Here is a 13,643-nt window from a genome sequence, read left to right on the forward strand (position 1 = left end):
CCAGCGAGCCCGCGGCCGCATCGGGGCCAGAACTTGGGGAACCCAGTGCCCCTTGAGTCTGGCTCTTGGGGTTGGGCCCCAGGGGATAAGAAGGGAGGTGGCGGTGGGTCAGAAGAGCTCGGGGCCCCCCTCCTCTGCTGGCAGGTGGGAGGGAGGGAGCACGGACGAGGCAGCCCCCAGCCCAGCAACCACCATCGCCTTTTCTCCCTGCTGCTCCTCCGGGACCTGGGAAGTGCCGGGCGCTTGGGGAGGGCTCCGTGGGGCAGCTGGAGGAGCTGGCAGCTGCCCTGGAGGTGGAGGTGGGAGTCGGAGCTGGGGCTCGCCTCCCTGTGAGAGCCCTCAGCGGGGTCTTTGCACCTGGTGTGGTGGCAGCCATGGCCATCTGCCTCCTCCCCAGAAGCCGCCTCATGTTTGGGGGAGGTCCTCACCCGTCCCCTCAGTAGGAACTCCTTAAAACCACCTTTTCTTATTTTTGGGTTTCTCTCCCTAATATCAGTGTCTAATAGCTTAGCTGATAGAAAAGAGGGGGGAAGTTATTATTTGTTCCGGCCCTGGCCAGGCAGCCTGGCAGGGTTCCTCACGGGCAGCCCTGGAGGGGGGCCTGCCTGTGAAGCTTTCCTGGTGTGTGTGGCTCTGGCCTGCCTGCCCCACACCCCGCCTTCAAGATGTGCTTCTCTCTGGCCCCCTCCTTGCCTCTAAAAGTAACCTTGCTATTTTGAAACCACCTCCTCCGGAGCTTTTCTCACTGCTTTGCTGGATCAGTCACCCTCTGAGACCAGGCTCCTGGTTGCCTCTGTCGTCCCAGCTGTCTTAAAGGAGCGTCTCCTGCCTGTCCCCACCCCCCAGCTCCCCGCCCTCCTCCAGGACTAGCTGGGATGTTGTTCTCCAGTGGGAAGGAATGTCCAGCTGGATATCCTCTGAGAAGAGCAGGCCTGTCACCGCTCCTCCTTGGAGATGGGTCAGTAGGAAGGCGGGCTGTGAGGGCCGGGCCGAGGCAGCGCACACCCTGTCCTCTGCTGTAATCAGCTGTCTGCACAGCTGTGAGAGGTCCAGGTGACTGAGGAGAAGCAAGGAGGGTCAGAAAGGACCGTGGGATGCAGGGACACTCCCTGCTGCCTTCCTCTGCCCCCAGAGTGACTGACTCCCTGCCCCATCTTCTTCCTCTCGCAGCCCACAACCCTCCCTCAGGGCACCATCAACATGAACCAGTGCACAGACGTGGTGGATGGGGAGGGCCGCACGGGCCAGAAGTTCTCCCTGTGCATTCTGACCCCCGAGAAGGAGCACTTCATCCGGGCAGAGACCAAGGAGATCATCAGCGGGTGAGTTTGCTCTGCACGTCTTGGGAAGAGGCGCCCCCACCTGCCAGCAGCTCCTTGGACCAGGCCTCTTAGGCACGACGGCTGGCGTTGCCCTCACTTTCTGCCCCTTGTGTCTCCTCTTCTGAGTCCCTCTCTCCACCCATACTGGCCTCATCGTCCACCCACCTTTGCTTCATCCGCATGTCCACACATTGGCCAGGCTGCCCCTGCACGTCCCGCTCCCCCAGCGGCCTCCCTCTGCTGGCGCTGGCGCATCTTCCCAGCCTCTCTCTGGGCTCCCCGCTCCATTCTCACTGCACTCCAACCATCTATCACTCGGCCACGAGGGGCTCAGTTTCCAGAGCTCATCCGACCTCGCCTCCCTCCTGCCTGAAAGCCCCTGGGGCCCTTCTCAGCCCCGCAGCCTTGCCCCCACCGCCTGTCCCTCCTTGCTGAGCTGCTGTCACCGCACGCCCCCTGCTGCCTCTCCCCAGCCCCTAGCCTTCGTTCCCACCCTCCCCTCCGTCTGCAGTGACCCTCTGTCCTCCAAGCTGTGAGGTCTCTGGGAAGCCCTCCCCTGCCCGCTCCTAAAGGGTGGGGCTGGTCCGAGTGCACGTCGTCCTCCCCCGCCAGCAGCAGGCCCTCGAGCGGAGGAGGCCTGCGTGTCCCTCGTGTGCCCCGTGCCTGCCCATGGGAGTCACCGCAGGGTGACCGCACGCATCGCCTTCCTCAGCTGAGTGGAAGGGACAGAGTTCTGGGTCACCCACTCCCCCAGCACGCCTTGGTGAGAGGCTTGGGGAAGCCCCAGGAAGTAGAGGGGCCCAGGTTTTCAGGCAGCTGATAGATAGGCCAGCGGGCTGAGCTCCGTGCGCTGAGCCCTGGCACATCTGCCTTCTGGGAGCCCTGCTCCTGGGGCACCTGCCACCAGCCCTGTGCGCCCAACCACACACGGTACACGGTGACATGGTTCATGACACGGTACGTGACACGGTACGTGACAGCGAGCAGGTGCCCCAGCCCCGTGGGAGCTCGGGTGCTGGGTCATGCAGGGTCCCACCGTCCTTTCAGGTGAAGAGGAAAAAGTGAACCAGAGGGGCTGGGGGACTGCGCTGATTGTTACAGCACAGAAGACAGGGAATTAGAATGTCAGACACTTTGCTTTCAACAGATGGAAGGCTGCTGAGAGCCCTGGCCTGGGGTTCAGGGCCTCAGCTGCAGCCTGCCCAAGGCTGCTGAGTAAGAAAGTGAGAGCGTGGCCAGGAGACCCTGTTTTTGCTGAGGTGGGCATGGAGCAGAGGCCAGACTCGTGCTGCCAAGGGGCTCAGAGGCCCCCTCCTGGGTGCCAGCTCACCCCAAGTCCTCTTCCCCTGGGCAGAGGCAGGTTTGTGTTTCTGACTCTAGGGCCCAACAGAAGGACCATTTTCACTACTTCTCCTTAATCCTCATCTTAGAACCTTGTGGTTTAAGGGTTTTATAAGCCCTCGTTCTGCGGTTGGGAGACTGAGGCCCAGGAAGTGAAGGGAACCAAATCACTCCAGGCGTGAGCGACAGCACGGAGCCACTTGCCCGTCCTGGTTCACACTTGCTGCCATGGCCTTGTCTGGCAGGCAGTGGAACCTGGCCGAGGCTCCATTGCGCAACTGGATTCCTTGAGAAGATCTATTCCCCGCCACTTGGGAGCTGGGTCCTAGGGAGGGGTCTGGGTGACGTTGGATGGGAAAGGGGTGTCTGAGGTCCCCAGGACAGTGGGGAGCATGTGAGCTGGGGCCCAGGTCAGTGATGTAGTGGCGTGCCACGTGGTCTCTGGCCTCTCTGATGGGACCTCCGTCAGGCACTTGGCAGGGTCCTCAGCTCAGTCCCTGAGCCCCTTTCCCACGGTCACTTCTGTATGCATGTACAGGGCCTGCCATTCCTGTGCAGCTTGGGTAGACAAGGTCCTTAGCAGGCGAGATACCAACTGTGTGCCCTGGGGGTCCTGAGGCTGGAGCCTGGTGTCGTGGCTTGATGGCGAACCCAGAGCCGGAGCCAGTTACCTAACACTCTTCCCCTCCCCTCATCCTGGGCTGGGCCTCGCTGCTTCCTGCCCAGTACGAGGGCTCCTGCAACCCTGGGCAGCAGCTTCCTCGCCTTCCCCATCCGCGGGACGTGGCCTCCTCAGGGAGTCGCCTGGGGCAGCATGCCCTGGGGACAGACTGTGTCTGCATCTTCTCTCCCTCCTCTGCCCTGTCCTGGGCCTCCTGGGTCTGAGCACCTGGCAAGGCTCCTTGCTGGGTAACCTCGTCTGTGGGCTCTGGGGCCCCCACATGGGTCCCTAAAGAGGTGCTGACTTCAAAGGAGAGGAGTAGAGAACGGTCCCTTCAGCCTTCTTTCCGGGGTCTTCTCTGAATGGAGACCCGGGAACGGCCAGAGGCAGCGCGTCTGTCCCCGAGCTGATGGCGAGAGTCTTTTTCCCTGTCCCCTCACAGCAGGAGGTACCTCTCCACCTGGCTCTTCAGAGGAGGTGGAATTTGGCAGGAGTTGGCAAGGGGGCTCTTCAGTGCCTCTGGTGGGGCTGGGTCCCAGCTGCCCCGCTTCTCCATACCGCTGCCTTTGAGCTCTGCCCTCAGAGTTGAGGGGCCCCTCTACCGTGTCCCTGGCGCCCACATTCACCACCAGCCGCGTGTCTTCATTCCCTGCACTCATCTCTTTCCTGGGTGTATTTTAACGTCTGTAACCCATCTGGGTAACATCAGACACATCCTGCTGGGGTGCTGTGAGGAACCCCAGTACGGGAGACACGGCCCACTATCTGTGCCTGGATTGGGCATCCCCCAGCCTCTGGCCACGGCACCGCTGAGTGGGGCAGGCCGGGCCCACCCTCGCCCTGCGCTCCGTCCCTGAGTCTCCAGGGGCTCCATTTAGTCAGCAGCGTAGCCGCAGTGCAGATCTGCTCTCCTTTCCCGCGAGGCCCTGCCCTGCGAGGTGCACAGGTTTGCCCAGCTCGTTAGCGTTGCCATTCAAGAGCGACTGGGCCAGCATGCAGGGGCTCTGGGCACCCCGAAGGCTCTGCCCCTCCCTGCCACGGCCCCCTCTCCCGGGGCCTTGGGGGATAAAGTGACTTTGCTGAGCAGTCTCTCCTCCCCTCCCCTCCCCAGTAAAGCTTGAAGAGGGGCCCTCTGCAGGCATGGTTCCTTGGTGTGAACTTCCCAAAGGAAATTCAGCCCCCGTGGCAGGCTAGAAAGCAGGTCTCTTAACCCCACAAGCATGCGAACTCCTTAGGTTACCTGAAGGAAGGTCTTGGAGAGTGCTCGTTTGCTGCTGTGCAGATTCATCCGTGGCCTCCTTTCTTGCTTCGAGAACCCCAGGCGCAGGACCTGTGCCTCAGGTCTGCACAGTGCAGGGATTGTTCATTCTCTCAGCAAACTGAGAATCCCCTGGGCTAGGCCTCACCTCGGATGCTAGGATGCCCCACACCCAGTCCTGCTCTCCCAGCTGCCAGCTGCCAGCAGCACAACCAGCGCAGCCCCAAGGCTGTCCCAGAAGGTGGCTATGACCAGCCCCCACCCCGCCCCCCGCCCCTGCAAATTAAAGAAGCACCTCTGAGAACTGAAGACCAGAGCCTTTCTCCCTACCCCAGGCTTGGGATGCTGGTCATCGCTGCAGCCAGGGCCCTGACCGTGCAGACCCTGCCTTGTACAGCAGCTCAGCCAGCGCCACCAGGTTATCACCCTAGGCTGGCAGCAGGCCCAACACGGACCCTGGGGTTCTGGGAAGAAGTGGCCCAGTGTCTCCTGCAGTACCTTCCCCTGTGGAGAAAGCACTGGGGCTGCCCTTCGCTACCACACCTCCTTCTTTCCCCTTCCTCCAACCTTCCCAGCTATTACGAAGCTCCAGTGAGGCAAGCAGTGGTCATGTCACGGCCTAATCCGGCCCCTGGCGTCAGAGACCAGGAGACCGAAGCCCAGACGCCTGGGAGCCACCTGGGGTCATGGTTTGAGGGTAGCAGAGCCAGATCTGAATCCAAGCCTCCTGCCTCAGTCCCTGTTCTTCCCACGCTCCCCCGTGGCCTTCCCTGCTGCTGGTCAGCATGTGGACTCTGGTATGGGTCCCTGGACAGGGTCCCTGGGCAGCTCTGCTGGGCCTTCCCCAAAACCGAGGTGCCCAGTGCCCTCACTGTGCAAGTCGGGCCCAGAGGTGAGTGAATGAGTCTGGGAGGTCAGATGCGCAGCCCCCTGAAGTGACCCGCTGTGGGGAAGTTCAGTAGCAGACTCCTGGGTTCCTTCCTCGAGTGGAGTCCAGGCCCCAGAGAAAGGTCAGTAGTAGAAACAGTGCCGAATCCTTGCCAGGGGCCTGCGGTCAGGCCTCCCGCTGCACCAGGGTGGAGCCCGCCCCATCTCCAGGCCTGAAGGGTGCTCCCTGCCTGCGCTGTGGTCATCGTGGGGTCAGTGCCTGGGTGTGGCCTCGGCTCAGTCTGCTCGTCCCGGCTGCGCTGCTGGGCTTCCTGCCCCGGCAGTGACAGCTCCGATCTGAGTGGTGCTCTGCCTTGCTCCGGTGCCTGGAGGCTGGGTGGGCACCGGTGGAGTCCTGGTCCCTGAGAGCAGGGTCTGACTGGCGCTCTCCCCTCCTCTTTCCCCAGGTGGCTGGAGATGCTCACGGTCTATCCCAGGACCAACAAGCAGAACCAGAAGAAGAAGCGGAAGGTGGAGCCCCCCACACCACAGGTGAGGGCGGGGCTGCCAGCTGGCGTCCCCTTGGTGGAGCTGGGGCAAAGAGAGTGCTCCCTAGGAGGTTGGGGGGCTTCAGGACCCAGCCTAGAAGAGGGCGCAAGGGAAAGGGGTCACGTTAGGGGTGAGGTGGCCATCAGCCCTGGGGTCCTTTCCTTCCTTCTTGTTGGTCTGTGAGCTGCACACTCCTCTCCGAGCCACAGGGCAGGACCCCTACTGGGAGGGGGTGGCCTGCTGTGGAGCTGCCCCCAGAGGCATCCACCCTGCAGGCAGGGGGTTTGCAGCAGTAGCACAGTGCGTGTCCCTCCCCCTGACCGTCCTGACAGCTGCTGGGGAGCCAGGAGCATGCCCAGAGGAAAGGTTTCAGCTCAGCTCCACTTCCCACACAGAGATGATTCTGCAGACAGGAGGCTGAACAGGGGGGCTGGGCAGGGGGGTCCTAGATTGTCCCGGCCAAGTGAGGGGCTCTTGGGGGACCCCGCTTCTGCTCTGGGCTGACCATAAATGGAAAACACTGGCACTTGCCTTGATTTTGTGCCTCTGCCTCAGATCCTGTGAGACCAGAGTGGGAGGTGGCTGGGGTGGTCCCACCAGGTCCAGCCCTTCCCTCCCTGGCTGGCCTGTAGGGGCTCAGGGTACTGGAGGCATTCAGGGACTCAGTGAGCTGATCTGCAAAATGGGCCTGTTGAAGTCTAGTTCTCGGCTCCCATGTGTGTGGGAGGAAATACTGGGCCCGTCCTGGGTGCTCAGTGCCGTTGACCCTGGAACAACATGGGCTTGAGCTCTGTGGGCCCACTTTATGTGGGTTGTTTTCAATAGTAAATCCTGCAGGACTACACGGTCTGTGGTTGGTTGGAGCCGCGGACGTGGAGGAACCGCGGATACAGAGAGCCGCCTATAAGTCGTGCTGGATATTTGACTGCTCAGAGGGGTGGCGCTCCAACCCCCTGCTTGTTCAAAGAGCCAGCTGTACATGTGATTCCTTTCCTCTCTGCCCCAAACTTTCCTGTTACTCAGTGCTCTTGCCTTGCCTGATTGAGCCTCACAGCACCCCTGAGAGTGAACAGGATGGTGATCGGGGGTCCCGTGGGCATCTCGCAAGCCCCAGAGCCTGACAGCCGTAGAGACAAGAACCCAAGACCCCATACCTATCCTTTTTCTCATGGCCGCAGAGTTTGGGATCAAACCAGCTGGGGGCTGGAGGTGTCTCTTTGCTGCACCCCACGCTCTAGGAACTCAGGCGGGCAGGGGAGCCCAGGGTCCTGTTTCGGGGAGGGTGTTGAGGCATTTAGGAGTTGGGGCCTTGGAGCGCACAGGCACCCCTCAGACTTGAGGGGGGGATGAGGATTGGGCTGTGGGGGAGAGCAGACATCCTCTCTGCCGGGGGCGGGGGTCCCAGCAGAGCCCAGGGCAGTGGGGGAGACAGGCTGGCCCTGACCAGAGTCTCCGAAGCTGGAGCCTGAGAGGCACAGGCTCCCAGGAGCTGCTTCTTGCTCAGCCTGTTGGAGGAAAGACTTCCTGGTAACGAGGTGCCTAGAGAGGAGGAGTGGTCATCCACTCAGGGTGTGACCAGTGGCCTTTACCTCCCTCTCCCTAAAGCCAGAGCTGGGACTTGGGTGAGGCCAGGGGCCATGTGTCTCCCAGCCCCGTGTGCAGGCCAGGGACTTGGATCGTTGGGCAGAGCCCTGGGAGGCTGGATCCTCTGTCTCCCTACCTGCTCAGGCTCTTGGCCCTTGTTTCTTGGCATTTCTTCAAAGACCCATAAAACAGCAGACCTTTCTCCGTGAGTGAGGCCCCACGTCAGGTCCAGGGCCTGGCCCACCTCAGGCCCACACATGTGTTGTCAGCTGCCACCTCTTCTCAGGTATCTTATTTTCCACTTGGGTACTTGCTGCCATACCCACTCCAGGTCAGGACCCTCCTTCTCACTGGGTCCCTGCTCAGTTTCCATGCCCCGGAGGTAGAAAGCAAGGCTTTCTGTGAAACCCCCTCCAGAGGGGCCTGCTTAGCACGTGGAGGCTTCAGAGGCCCCTTGATTGGGGCCTGCCTTCCTGCCCTGCTTCCTCTTTCCTCTCTGCTTTGAAAACCCTTTCTGAGCAGCCAAACAGCACAGACTTTATTATGGCACTGACAGCCCTGGGCGTGCGGCTGTCCCGGCCACACAGAGACAGCACCTGAGAGCCTGGGCTTCCCCTCCTTCCTCTCGCACAGGCACCAGGGATCTGTGTTGGCGTGAGCCCCGGCACCCTCCCTCCCATGATGGTGACAGCATGGGGAGTGGGGGTGGTGCCATGTGGCCCTGGCCCGGCCCCTGCGAAGTCTGCTGTCCACCCAGCTGCTCTGGAGAGAAGCGACTTTACTTAGAAACCAGCCCCTCTCCTGCAAGCCACGGTGGCTTTTTTCCTGCTGCCAGACTGCCCTCCTGTCCCTGCTGACTCAGTGAGGCTTGGCATAGAGGCAGGAGAAAGCAGGGCTACCAAAAGGAGAAAAAGAGCTCCTTGTGGACCTTGGCCGCCGTCCAGAGAACCCCAGGGCCCTTGTTCTCTGGGATGAGTCCCCAGAAGTGGGAGCCTGGGAGGGATCTGTGGGTGCAACCAGCCCTGCGCAGGTTGGGGGCCCAGGCCCAGGAGGCAGGTCTGGGAGCTCTTGGTGCTGGGAAATGTGTTCCCTTAGCTCCCAGTCACTGCCCCTTGCCTGTCAGGCCTGGAATTTCCTCTGCCTCTTGGAGATCCTTGCAAGCCCACCCCCTACCTAGTGCTGGGCTCACCCCGGGCATCAGAGAGGGGTATGCATGTACCAGGGTACTACACTCATGGCGTGGGGCTGAGAGCACCGGCAGGAAGGCCCTTTCATCATGGGCACAGCGCCGCCCCTCCCCCTCGACCCTTTTTGGCGGCCTCTGTCTCCCTTGGTTGTCTCCCTTCGTCCAGCCTCCCCTCCACAGAGGGGACAGATTCACCGAGCAAGGTCTTCAGGTCACCCCCGCCCAGCTCTGCAGGAGGAATCTCAGCGCCACCCTGGGCCCCCGCAGAGCCACGCCCAGCCTCTGAGCACAGGCCTCGGGTTGTTGGGAGGGGGCAGGGCATGGGCTTCTGCTTAGGAAAGCATCGCTGCTGGGGTGTGGAGCAGGGGCCCCAGGGCCAGGCTTCCTCGGGTCATTGGAGCTGGTTCTGTTTTAGTCTCAGGAAACTGTCAGAAACCGTGCCATGTTCTTCCAAGAAGTCCACTTCTTCCATGGTGGGTCAGAGCCCCCGGGAATCTCCAGCTGGGGAGTCAGATCTGCTAATGGCTCTGCCTGAATTGGCGGTCAGGTGTGTCCTGGGTCTGTGGGAAGAGTCATCCTGGCTTTATCCCACCCCAGGAAGCCTGAGATCCTTGCAGAGCTAAGGAAACTTTGGACCTGGTGAAATGCCTGTCTCTCACTTTGGGACACAGGGTGCCTGGGCTTCTTGGTGGCTCCTCAGGGGTGCCCATCCAAAGTGAAGCCCCCTCTTGGACCTTTCTCCTGCTCCTGGGGTGCCTGGTGGTGGAAAGTGCTCAGAGCCCCACTCCACCTCTTACTGGCCGGGCGAGCGTGGGCTGCCACCTCCTTTTAGCCCAGGCAGCCTCCCCTGCAGGGTGGTTGGTGAGGGCTGGAGGGTGCGGTGCCCCGAGAGCCCAGCAGGTGGTCCCTGTGTTTTGGGGAAAGACAGCTGAGATGTGCCTCATTTTTGGGGGCGCCCAGAGCCATCCTGCTGGCAGCCCCTCAGCAGCAGGCACCCCAGTGCCCTGGGTGGGCAGGGACTCGGGCCCAGGGCCTGAGCCGGTGCCGCAGGGTGGCGGGGGTCCCAGCCCTGCCCTGTCTGGGCTCTAGGCTTGCAGTGTGGAGTTACGGTTCTCTGTGTGATCTGGCCTTGGACTCTATGTCTGGCTAAGTACCTCTCGCACAAATGCTTCTCCCTCGGGGCAGCACCAGCTCTGGCCTGGGTCCCACCTAGGGTGTTGGCTGGGGCTGCAGAAGAGAAAAAGCTTCCAGCCCAACCAGGACATCTCTGTTCTGAGCCTTCCCTTCTGGCATTCTGGGCCTCTGACACGGTGTAGTTGACCTTGGTAGCCAGGCACCCGGGCAGCTCAGACCCGTGCTCTGGCTCAGACCGTGTGCTCCCAGGCCCGCATGGACACCGCTCTCCCCTGCAGGAGCCGGGGCCGGCCAAGATGGCTGTCACCAGCAGCAGCAGCAGCAGCAGCAGCAGCAGCATCCCCAGTGCTGAGAAGGTTCCCACCACCAAGTCCACACTCTGGCAGGAAGAAATGAGGGCCAAGGACCAGCCCGATGGGAGCAGCCCGAGTCCAGCTCAGAGTCCCAGCCAGAGCCAGCCTCCTGTGCCCGGCACCCTGAGGGAGCCAGGGCTGGAGAGCAGAGATGGTAAGTGGTGGCCGGGCTGGCCCTCGTGCCCACCTGTCCTGGTGCCCCAGCTTGAAGCACTAGAACGGGCCTCCTGACAGAGCTGGTTCTGGGACTCGGGGCCTCTGAGCCGATCGTGAGCCTCGGGCCTCAGGCTCCCTCACCTTGTGTCCGTCAGCCCCGGGCCGGGCCTGGCCTGGTGTGGGACCCGGGTCGCTGGCCTCCGGCCATTGCCCTGCCCCTCCCCTGTAGCTCTTTTAGTCCTACCTGTAAAGGAGGAAGACAGCACCTGCTCTGTGAGCCCCAGGCAGGTGTCGTGAGAATCAGGATGCTCTGTAACGAGGTCTGTGTACAAGGGGGCCTTTGGTTCCTGTGTCTTGTGGCTGCTTCGTCTTCAAGTCCCCGTTATCTCTGGAAGCCCACTGTGTCCTGAGAGCAGCAGCAGTGAGGGCTGTCTCGTCCTGCTCTCTGTCTCATCCTGCCCGGGCGCCTGGGTGAAGCAGGGGAAGAGGATGCTGGGGAGAAAATGGTTGGCATGACTGCGCTTCTCCACCTAGCATGTGGAGTTGCCTGAGCAGAAGTGGGGCAGCAGCCTCAGCCTCCCTCGTCCAGGCCCTAGAGGGCTCTGCACGAGACAGGCTGGCTTTGCCCTTTACACCTGTCCAGGCCACTAGAGGTGCACGGACAGTTGGGATGCAGCTCATTCAGGTGAAATGCATCTTGTACAGGCTCTGGGCAGAAGGTCCCTCAGTCCTTCCCAGGCAGCACACGCCCATCCACATCCAGAACCGTTTACTCCTGTCACTCCTGCCAAGGTGCTTCTCTGCCTGTCCCTCCAAAAATGTACTAAAAGGTTGCATGGCTAGTTGGCCCTTGGATTTGTCCTTGATGTTCGGTGGGAAGTAGTTGTTGCTGGGACGTCTCTCCTGGGAGATCCTGCTCTCCCAGCGGAGCCCCCAGACTAGAAGCTCAGGGACCCCCTGACAGTCTGTCCGGGGCAGCCCGTTAGGGAGAGGCAGATAAGGGTAAGTTCCTCTCCTGGGGCTCTGCCCTGGGGGGGCCACGCCAGCCTCTGGAGGTGGGAGGTAGAGAGGTGGCCTATTTGGATCCACGTGCCTTCTTGAAAAGTCCTCAACCAGAGGTGACAGCCGGCCCAGTGTGTCTCCTGTCCCCTCTTCCAGAGGAGAGCACTGCAAGCAGCGAGCGTGTGGACTGTGGCCGCAAGGTCCGGGTGGAGAGCGGCTACTTCTCCCTGGAGAAGACCAAGCAGGATGTGAAGGCCGAGGAGCAGCAGCTGCCGCCGCCGCTCTCCCCGCCCAGCCCCGGCACTCCCACCAACAGGTACAGTGGCTCTGGCCCGCCCTCCCGGGAGCTTGGCCGTCCCCTTCCTCCCCCAGGTCCTCAGCCCTCTGGCCGAACCGTCTGCAGCAGCTCCTTCAGCTCCCTGGACACAGCCAGCCGGCCCCCTGCCCACGTGGACTCCGGCAGTGCTGGGGGGCGGGGTGCAGAGAGACCGGGGCGGGCCTCTGCCTTTAAAGCCAGCAGGCAGTATGCCACCCTGGCCGACGTCCCTAAGGCCATCAGGATCAGCCACCGAGAAGCTTTCCAGGTGGAGAGAAGGCGGCTGGAGCGTAGGACTCGGGCCCGAAGCCCTGGCAGGGAAGAGGTGGCCCGTCTGTTTGGCAACGAGCGGAGGTAAGGGCGGTGGGGGGGCGACTGGAGGGCCGTGTGCTCGCAAACGTGGGTGCACACACTCTCCCACCCTTGCAGCCCCTGCCGTGCACACTCACATTCTCTTAGACACACACCCACCTGTGCACCCTCACACACTCGTGCATTCCGTCACATTCTCATACACCCTCTCACACAGTTACACGTTTCCTCCCCGCCCCCCGCTGCCCCCCCCCCGGCGCCCCAACACACACACACACGAGTGCCTGGGGAGAGACAGGGTTTGGAGATGGGCCTGGGCCAGGGCTGGTGGAGGTGTGGGACTTGACTGTGGTCTGAGGGTAGGAGGGCCCTTCCCTCGTTCCCCCAGAGAGTGGGGGGCAAGACCTTGCGTGGTTCCGTCTCAGAGGCCTCCAGGCCCAGGCCCGGACCAGAGCGCCCCAGTGCCCCTTCCAGTAGGAGCTTCCACCCCTGAGTCTGTAAATGGAGCGTCTGCCCAGCAACAGGGTTCTCACCCAGCTGCATGGGCTGCTGGCGGGATGTGAATCTCTCGAAACGATTCATGTTCTGGGAAAAGAAAATCCGTAGTTTTCATTACATTTCCAAAGAAGTTGCTTTCTAAGAAAAGGGTTCAGACCCAAGTTCCACAAGTGTCTGTGGAGTGTCCTGCTGCCGCCCTCCCCCCGCCCAAGCCCAGCTCAGAGTTGGGGCAAGCTATGGGGACAGACCAGGTGGCCCTGGGCTCCCCCTCGAGGGGTTGGCTGGGAGCAGGTTGCTTTGCTCTCCTGCTCCCTTGCTTCTTACCACCCACCTGCTCTCCCAAATGTCTCCTCCAGCACTAGGAAGAGAGAAGGAAACAGAAGGTGCCTCAGTGCTGGGGAGGGGGAAGCTGACCTGTACTAGGGGGGGCGCCCTCCAGTGTCTCTCCGCCTGGTTCATTAGTAACCTTGAGAGGTGTATGACCACCCTGGTATGCAGGGGCAGAGACGGGGGTGCAGAAGCAGAGCGACTCCTCACAGGAACTGCCTGGGACAGCAGAGCCGTGACATAAACCCCAGGCCGGACCTGGGAACGGGAGGGCCTTGCTGCCAGGATGGACCCGGGACAAGGCCGAGGCTGTCCTTAGCACACTTAAGTATAAGTGAATGGACTTGCCAGAAGTATAGTGAACGGACTTGCCAGATGTGGCGGCCAGTGGGCCGGGCAGTGGGGGGCTTCTTGCTGCATCCTGGAGGCCCCTGAGCGGGCAGCCACACCCTGGTTTGGCGGGGACCAAAGAATTAACATTCAGCGCACCTGCTTGGCTTGGAGTTCCCTCTCAGCTAGCAGCCCAGGCTACACGGCATCTCTGGGGCTTTGCTTCTGCCTGCTCTTTGCTACCACGGGGATGTGCTTTCACCTGGTGCAGGCTGCCCTGGGGCCCCTCTGCGCTGCATCCTAACACTGTCATGTCACTTTCTTACTGACCCTCATGACATCTGACTGGCTGCTGTCACTGTCCAAGGCCTGCTCTCTGGTCCTGAGTAGCCGCCCCTCCCAGTGCTGGATTGGATTCCTGTCTCTGGTGGTGTAAAACAGAACCCC

At 61.8% G+C, this 13,643-nt stretch overlaps 1 protein-coding gene across 3 annotated transcripts in view; it reads left to right on the top strand.

Annotated features, from left to right (window-relative positions):
- Window positions 1–13,643, top strand: part of MPRIP (myosin phosphatase Rho interacting protein) — a 126,060-nt gene that overhangs the window by 76,636 nt on the left and 35,781 nt on the right. For 2 of the 3 annotated variants that reach the window (XM_060080433.1, XM_060080435.1), the window contains exons 4-7: window positions 1,171–1,322; window positions 5,917–6,001; window positions 10,181–10,409; window positions 11,570–11,729. In XM_060080433.1, coding sequence (XP_059936416.1) covers window positions 1,171–1,322; window positions 5,917–6,001; window positions 10,181–10,409; window positions 11,570–11,729 — 626 coding nt within the window. Of the gene's footprint in view, window positions 1–1,170; window positions 1,323–5,916; window positions 6,002–10,180; window positions 10,410–11,569; window positions 12,084–13,643 lie in introns of all 3 variants that reach the window. The other variant, XM_060080434.1, reaches the window with a different exon arrangement.

This window comes from Mesoplodon densirostris, chromosome 18, assembly GCF_025265405.1.
Source record: "Mesoplodon densirostris isolate mMesDen1 chromosome 18, mMesDen1 primary haplotype, whole genome shotgun sequence".
In the NCBI taxonomy this organism is placed as follows: domain Eukaryota; kingdom Metazoa; phylum Chordata; class Mammalia; order Artiodactyla; family Ziphiidae; genus Mesoplodon; species Mesoplodon densirostris.